General features: G+C 42.1%; 1 protein-coding gene across 9 annotated transcripts; it reads right to left on the bottom strand.

The window, feature by feature from the left end:
* Window positions 1-409: 409 nt before the first annotated feature.
* LOC116265589 (putative pentatricopeptide repeat-containing protein At1g13630) lies at window positions 410-8,272 on the bottom strand. 9 transcript variants are annotated; one of them, XM_031646308.2, is made up of 9 exons: window positions 7,626-8,272; window positions 5,445-7,166; window positions 5,000-5,062; window positions 4,826-4,929; window positions 4,655-4,737; window positions 4,464-4,566; window positions 2,319-4,385; window positions 1,416-2,238; window positions 410-712 (listed from the first exon to the last, which is right to left on the bottom strand). In XM_031646308.2, exons 1-3 carry the CDS (start codon window positions 8,071-8,073, stop codon window positions 5,001-5,003), a joined length of 2,232 nt encoding a protein of 743 aa, XP_031502168.1. In that variant the 5' UTR covers window positions 8,074-8,272; the 3' UTR covers window positions 410-712; window positions 1,416-2,238; window positions 2,319-4,385; window positions 4,464-4,566; window positions 4,655-4,737; window positions 4,826-4,929; window position 5,000. The 9 variants fall into 9 exon arrangements, with proteins under 9 accessions (XP_031502168.1, XP_031502166.1, XP_031502167.1 ...); XM_031646306.2 differs by having other exon boundaries at window positions 2,319-2,387; window positions 3,144-4,385; window positions 5,000-7,166; window positions 7,626-8,271; XM_031646307.2 differs by having other exon boundaries at window positions 2,319-2,387; window positions 3,152-4,385; window positions 5,000-7,166; window positions 7,626-8,271.
* Window positions 8,273-8,617: the final 345 nt, after the last annotated feature.

Here is an 8,617-nt window from a genome sequence, read left to right as displayed (position 1 = left end):
GGATTACCCTATTCAATACATTGGACATTTAAACCGACGTACTTCAGGATTAACCTTTTCCAAATTAAAAACCCTTTCTCGTATTGGGAAAATACATTATGACACTGGAATGTGCGTGATCAGTACTTTTCTATGTTAACGAAGTGGGTGCATTTGTTAGGACTAGTATTGAAATACAAGACCGGCACTTCATGCAAATTCACTGGCCTAGCCATCCTGACAGCACATATAACAGTTGGTCTGACAAGCAAGAACATCCAACGATTTTAGAGCATTTCACTTTCGCACAAAACAACCGGGGATTGATCTACTGGCGGTGTATTTCTCTGAGTCAGTTTTACCGTTTTAAGTACTTCCCTTTTATCATTCATATGATTGACGTCTATGTCTGTAGATCGAAGCTTCGGTATATAGAAAACAGGCAACACAAGTAACAGCTAGCTTAGCTTCCTGCACAGAATGCTCGATTTACAAAGGGATGTAAACATATATCGATTTATGTAAACGAACCAACGCAAGATATTCTTTGATAATTAACAATCAGAACAACAATTATTATGGAACGATAGAGATTCTTTGATACACAGCAACCATGACAACAATTCTTATGGAACTTGGTGTATGATGAACTTATGGTGGCAGCGGGGGTGCTGGTTCAAACAGGGGCGGACAGCAGCTCCTGTACAGACCACAGCAACACAGAATCCACAAACTGCAAGCAAGACCAATTGGTTAACCGAGAACAAAGTATCCATAGGGAACGGACGTTGATTCATGGGGTTCCACCTCCCAGATACAGCGCTACTTCAATAGCCCATGGACAACGTGGCTGTCAGAGGGATTGAGGAAAGGAACATGACAAAAATCTAGAGTCCCATTAACCTCAATCTGACTACAATTCTATCTGGTCGCCAGCGATCAGTTCAGATAACGATGGTGGCTGTTTTGCTAGGAAGCACTACAATTCTAAAATTTAAAATTTCAGACCGAAGATTTTGGCTCATTAATATGAAAGAGAAAGGGGACTCAAAATTCTTGATCCAGCTTGGCTCTGAACTACTTCTTCAGTTTGCACTGTCTTCAAGCCTCTCTCTTTGGGCCACCAAGATTCCACTCACCTGGCTAAGGGCTTGGATTTAAGACTTGCAAACTGAAGAAAGACGAGCATTCAATTTCCACTCGCCCTTGCCAAGTCTGGCATCCCTACAGGCAAAAACAGGAAAAAGAATACTCCAAAAAGAAGAAAAACCAAGCAGACTCTACATTTGAAACTTTCCTAGCACGCTAAATTCATGATGCCCCACGGAACTAAGCATGGTGAGGGGCGGACAAACAAGATCCTATCGAAGTGTCACTGAAATTGGCACCGATCATTAAAGAACACTATGATAATGAGACTGTTAGTAGGTGCTTACCATGACGCCAAACAGCCAAATGAATCAGCAGGTGGTGGTGGTGGCGGTGGTGGAAGAAATGGTGCATCAGGTGGGGGATCCATGGAAGGCTTGGGAAGTGCAAAAATAAGCGTGTTGTATCAGTCGACAGCAGTGACCTTCATAAGAGATTCAAAGAGTAGCCGAGTATGACGGTTAGTTGGCGCATGGGTAGGTATTCAGAGGAAGGGGAGTGGGATTTCAAGAATGGAAGGTGTGCCAACTCGTGATCACGTGGAGCTCCGTCTATGAGGGCAGGGGGCGGCACCACGACCTGTTTCTTGAAGATAACCACGTGGCGCTCCGTCTATGAGGGCTTCAAATTAAAGTACTGTTGCCGTAGGAAAGAGTACGTGAAGGGAAAACGACGACCGAGGCCACTCGAGAGCTAAACCCGGTTCAAGAATGCACTACTCGTTTTAACATTTCTGCAATCCGTAGACAGGGGGCAGTCAAGCGTGCGTGAATCCCCAGGATGCAAATGATCATCCCCTTTGCAGAAATAGTGGGCACTGAATAGTAAAATCCAATTAGCCCATTTCAGGTACCAAAACGCATAAAAGCTGGGACATCTGAAGCGGAAAAGCAGGATAAAGAATTTCATGCACATGAAAAAACCAAATGGTTCACATGCTACAAAGTTTTTCCTCCTCTTTCACAAACCACTCGTTATGTCTGAGCAACACAATAAAGCTATTCGCTAAGTTACTACCAAAATCATTTGAAACTACAAAACAGAGATATCAGTAACTTGCTGTTTCCACTCACTGCTCGCCAGGAATGCTTTTAATGATATCAGAATCGCCTGAAAACAAATATTAATACAAAAATCAGAGCCACATTCACAACAAAAAAACGCAAGAACATGGATTGTCGGAGACCCACCTGGATCAGTAATGCCAAGACAACACACTCGGAAGTATTTTCCACATGCAGTGCCCAAATCCACGTTATCTGCCAAAAAAAAAAAAAAGAGATGGAATCAATCCGGTACCTTTACCCACTAACAAAACCAAAGTCCATGTCTGGCAAGTGCAAAATTCATAACGAAATTTGCATTAACAGTGGTCATCTTCAAGAAACAGGTCGTGGTGCCGCCCCCTGCCCTCATAGACGGAGCTCCACGTGATCACGAGTTGGCACACCTTCCATTCTTGAAATCCCACTCCCCTTCCTCTGAATACCTACCCATGCGCCAACTAACCGTCATACTCGGCTACTCTTTGAATCTCTTATGAAGTTCACTGCTGTCGACTGATGCAACACGCTTATTTTTGGATATTCTAAACCAGTCCGCAGCCTGTCAACAGGTACTGTTCTGTTTATAACATTGCTTTCCGTATCATTATCATGTTGGACCTGATTTGGACCCAAATATGTGAGTGCTGATTGTCATAAATAACCTTTAGTTGATAGATTAGGCGCTTAGTAAGAAACAGCATTCCAGCGCCAGGTATTGTAAGCAGACGTGAGCTAAGGAATCGAAATGTACAACATCTAACACCTATGCAACCTTATCCATTTAACCAAAAGGATTTGCAAACTTATTCGAAATTTACGAAGTGGGCGTCCGGTGATTGGGTTGATGACAGGAATGATAGAAGGGCACTAGTCTAGGAAGGTTACAAAAGCGATAGCGGATTGATGAAGTTTGGGAGAAAGAAAAAGAAAAGATAGCGGAAACCAACAACCAAGAACCATCTACAACACCTTTAAACCTGCTTGATTGAAGCTCGAGTCTTCACGGAGTTTCGTTCCTTCATGCCTCTGTACCGTACATTCCTCAAAGCCAATGTCGCAGGATCCATGATGCGGCTGCTTTCTCATCACAAAGAATGCACATTGCTTTCCCGAAACTTCTTTGATCCAAGGCTCCATCAGGTCCACTGATCAAGCTTCTTCCTCATTAATCAACCGCCAAATCTGGGCTTTAGACATTAGGAGTATCAGTTAGCTAACGTGCTTCAAAGTTCTCCCCTGCCTGTGAAGCCCCACATCCGAACTCTGCATTAACTGCAGAATTGGAGGCATCATGGATGACTTGTGACACCTATTTCTCTGTTCTTTCAGAATCAGAACCATATCCACTTAGTTCACTATCATTCCATGAACCCTACGAATGTAAATAATGCAGTCAGCATGCTGATCAAAGTGAAAAAAACTGCTACAAAATGACCAAACCGGATTAGCCAGAAAAGATGGTCAATAACAGATATTCTGAAAAGAGGGTAGGCAATAGAAACACAGAGCGAAACTCTTCACAAGAACTAACAAGCAACTGAATTTTATTTTTCATAACAAAACAGCAATTTGATCAGACATGGTATGTCCTACAGAGATGTTTAGGGTCTGCAGGGTTGTAGTATGTAGGATTAATACTATAATAAACCAAGACTTCACTCACCAGGAAAATAAAGAAAGCTTCAGTTGCAATCAGGTGCTATAACATCTCAGTCTAAGGTTAGACAGTAGATTTTGCAATTGGGAGTCATACCTGGTGACTTCCACCAAACCACAGCATGGGGGACAACATCATCTACTGCACCAAACACATTAACGTTCACCGGTTGACAAAGATTCCCGAACCAACACTGATAGTGAAATGTGAAATCCCTGATTTATCATTGACCACCATCAGCCAATATATTCAATTGGTAGAACCCCATAATGAAACAGTTCTTGGAGGCTCGCAGGCAGGGAAGTGGCTGCTACATCAGACGCAAGGAGGGAGACATTGACTAACCACACCTTCTTGGTGAGACTCTGGATGACATGTGCTATTGATTTCTCCCTCATTTCGTTCAAATGAGATAGGTCTCACGGTTAGACCCAAATGAATATCCAACATTATCTGAAAAGGGACAAGAGAACAGAAGAGAAGCACATTTTTGGCATGCCTTCTAGGTTTCATTGTCTATTCCACCTAAGCCAAAGAGGCTGACCACTCAAATCCTGCAGTTCAATCAGATGAATTGTAACATTGAAACAGAAAAAGGCAAAGTGTTAAATAGTGTTTAAGAAGATAAAAACCTTGAATAGACAACATAGCGTAGTGCAGCTATGAGAGACTCCAGGAATGTTTTTAGTTTCAGCAGTCACCAAGAGCAAGTGCCCTTGCTTCTCAAAGCTGAAACTACATCATGAATCACATAGACTTAGTAAGACAACTTCCACAAACCATATATTTGATTGACCAAAATTTCGTTTTGGATGGATGATACCTGCAAAACGTTGCCATTGCTCGATGTTGTTTTGCTTTATCTGAAGATCAAGAGTAAGTGCTATTGCTTCTCAAAAGCATAAACTACATCATGAATCAAATGAACTTAGTAAGACAACTTCAATAGACCATATTTCTGATGGACCAAATTTTGGTTTTGGAGGGATGTTACCTGCAAAAACACTGCCACAGCTCAATGTTTTCTCGCTTTATCTGCAGATAACACCCTTGATCAGGTTGGAATTTCTGGATAGAACCCATGTAAAGATCCACAATCTGCAGATTACGTACAAGGTTAGAGATGTATTTAAGCATCATTTTGAAAAAGTACAGTTGCAGTGTGGACCTCAAAACAGGAAGTTTGTCATTGACAGCTGTCCCCTAATGACGATAGTTGGGAAGAGGATATCTGCGGCACAAACATAATATATGCATGTAGGTTTATGTTTCCCCTCTCACATAAAACCAGTCCAAGTTACACTGGATCATCTTAGCTTGAAGTGCATTTACTGAATTAAGATCACCTTCCCGCTCAAAACTTTGAATTAAAATGCTGCAAATCTCTTTATCAGGGGATATCCCATCCCTTAACATCATCACAAAAAAAACTTTTGCTGAATATGATAAGTTCCGTTTGCAAAGTCTATTTATAACAACACTATAATCAGCAATTGAAATTCTAAAACCAACTTCTTTCATTTTATTGAAAAGAACTACAGTTTTCTGTATGTTTCTTCTTATGCAGTATGCACTCATTATCAAATGAAAGAGCCTCTTATCCAAAGCCACACCTTGCTTGACACGAGAATCAAGCAGTTCTTCTGCAATTTCCACTTTACCCTTCAAGCAGAGGCTGTTGATGATAACATGATATGTAGCAGGGCTGGGCATAACGCCATGACGCAGCATCTCATCATGTAGATAGATGGCCATCCTTAAATCATGCTGATCACAAAACCTTTTGATAAGAACATTGTACACAACTGGATCTGCAGATATCCCCTTTCTGCACATTTCTCTTAGAAAATGGAAAGATTTTTCAAGATGCCCTTGTTCGCAGAGCTTTTTCACTAGTATAGTGTAGGTAATAACATTTGGCTGGATGGCTTTTTCCTCCATCTGATTAAACAATTGAACCATCATCTCTGTGTCCCCTACCGCACAATACCCGTCCAACAGAATAGTGTAGCTTATCTCATTTGGAAGCAAACCGAGAGATTCACTTGTTTCCAGAAGCTCCCTAGCTTCAACCAGACTACCGATTTTGCAAAAACCAAAGATGAGAGAATTTATGGTAACCATGGAAGGAGTCAATCCAGCCTTAATCAACTGCTCATATATTTTGACTGCCTCAGAAACATAGCCAAACTTTACACAGCCATCTATCATAATATTATATAGAAAAACATCCGTAACTGCCTCACTATTGACCAGACTCTCAAAATAATTCATGGCCTCAAATAGCTTGCCACTCTTACATAATCCATAGAGAGTCGCTCCATGTGCAAAAGCATTGGGCACGATTCCCTTTGAGCACATATCACCAAACAGTTGACTCACCTTCTGCATATTTCCTTGCTTGCTGTAGCCATTCATAAGGATACAGTATGCAATCTGATCTGGTTCCAAGCCTAGAGTCACCATCTCTTTGAGCAACCGATCAGCATCATGCACCAAACCCTGACGGCATAGTCCATTAAGCAGTGTTCCGTAAGTAACATGATTCATTTGAAAATTTCGGTGGATCATTTCCTCTCTTATCCTCAGCCCCTCCTTGATATCACCTTTCTGACAGTATCCATTTATCAGAGTCGTATAAGTAACATGATTTGGAATCACACCTTCTCCGGTCATTATGCCAATAACTTTTTCTGCCTCTTCCACCATACCAAGTATAGCAAAACCATAAATGAGAGAATTGTAACTGATCAAATCTGGTTTTATCTTGTCCAGCTTCATGTTCTTCAATGTGTCCATGGCTTCATCCATGGAACCTACCAAAGAAAGGCCATGGATAAGTATATTATAACTGCATCTGTCAGGGAAGAATCCATAATAAAGCATCACACGAAGAAAGGATTTGGCAGTATTAACAGATCCTGCCTTGCAGAAGCCAGACATAAGACTATTCAAGGTGACGATGCAAGGTCTATATCCTATATCCCTCAGTTCTTGAAAGAATGCCAGTGCTTGTCCCAGCTGTTTCTGCTTGCATAGAGCGTCAATAAGGATTGTGTAAGTGTGCACATCCGGGACAATGCCACTAGAACATATCTCCTCATACATTTCCAGCACCATGTTTGTGTGTCTTAAGTTGTAGAGAAGTTGATTATAAGTTAGTATTGAAACATGAAAACCGAGAGCCCTCATCTTAAAGAGGATGCAAAGTGCATCATCAACCATTTCGGTTCTCGAGTACACGCTTGCCAGCATATCAAAAACAAGGTCGTTGCAGTCCCACCCCCTGAATTCGTTCCACAATGCCTCACAAAGGTCAGTAGCTGAACCAACCCCTGTCATGTTCGCCAACAGCAACCGAACAGCAAGAAAAGGTTACTAAACACGAAAGAATATCATGTCAAAGTGGACGAAAGCTACTAATAAGTAATAACTATAAAAAGGTATTTTTCCATATCACGAAAGCAATATTGGAGACATTCATTGCCCAGTAAAAGGAAATGGTCAATACAGGACTAACGCATATACCAACTCAAATTCAGAGAAAGAAAAATACAACGACCCAATGTATCAACATCAAAGCGGCAACATAGCTTACCTTGTTTTTCCAAAAAAAATTATTACATCTAGCAGAAGAAAGATATTTAAAAAATTGAAGAAGTTTTCAAAATGTAAAAGAAAATTAGACATGCTTTGGAGAATACCCCAGCAGAAAAAAAAGATGGTTTCACATTCACGGAGAAAGAGGGCGAATTTTTAGGATCTAAAATTACAAATTTACAAGTAAAGGAAACCTTCTTTTTCAACCAATGACCGCAGCACCCACAGCACGTCCCGCAAACGCTTCTCTCGGGCCAAGACGTGTGCAACCAGGAAGCAAGAGAATCTGGAGTGGCAAAACCCATGTTGCTCCCGGAGGCATTTGAAGAGGTAGAATGAGGAATCAGCGTCGCCCTTGAGACTGATAAGCATCCGGTCTACGTGATACGGAGCCAACGATGACACAAGCTCGGAAAATCTATTGCTACTAAGGAATCTCCTTGCACCCACCTTGATCAAACACGCAACAGTATCCAAAATGGGGTCCCTGAGGCTCGGAAGGATGGGGCCAGAGTGCTCTTGTAGCTCGTCTTCTTCTGGAGCTGTCACTTCTGAGCAGAGAGCGAAACCAGAGAAGAGAGAAGGTTTGGGCAGGAGAGGTCTCGGACGAAGAATCCTCCACCATCGAAAGAGATGGTTCATAATAGGAAGAAAGAATGAGTGGGGTTAGGAGGACGCGAAAGGAGGGGGGCGCGTCTCTGCTTTCATCCTTGCTTTCCGCGTCCTCCCTCCGCCGCTTGCTGGTTTCAGGAAGACCAAAGCAGGAGCCTGCTTTGCGCGTTTGGGAAGAACTAGAACCGATATTGCATGGATCGGCCCAGACACTAAAAAACGGACACATCACGGGCTGTGGGTATGCAGAAGAGTACGGGGAACACTTAGCTAGAGCAAGTCCTAGATTTGGACTTCATGAAGTTCCCATTTCCAATATTTCTGTTTCTGCCTTTGGATTTAAACCCGTGACCGGCTGGGAAATGACCAACCGCTAACGACTTGAGAAGGACATCAAATACGCTCAGTAGGATAGGAATAGGTTAGTCGCAGTGACATCTTGCTGGGGTTAGGCCCCCGACTTTTATTAAACATAAACAAATGTGTACATATTAGTGCTACACAAATGACCAGGTTAATGCAGGCATGCATTCTTGAAGGACAGGAGAAGAAGTAGGTATCCTCCTCCATAACT

This window comes from Nymphaea colorata, chromosome 12 (genome assembly GCF_008831285.2).
Source record: "Nymphaea colorata isolate Beijing-Zhang1983 chromosome 12, ASM883128v2, whole genome shotgun sequence".
NCBI lineage: Eukaryota > Viridiplantae > Streptophyta > Magnoliopsida > Nymphaeales > Nymphaeaceae > Nymphaea > Nymphaea colorata.
This window is presented reverse-complemented; position numbering and strand designations above follow the sequence as displayed.

Coding starts and splice junctions, on each gene's coding strand:
- LOC116265589 (XM_031646301.2), bottom strand. CDS start 8,073: ATGAACCATCTCTTTCGATGGTGGAGGATTCTTCGTCCGAGACCTCTC. Junction 7,167..7,625: donor GTCATTGGTTGAAAAAGAAG/GTTTCCTTTACT, acceptor CGAACATGACAG/GGGTTGGTTCAGCTACTGAC.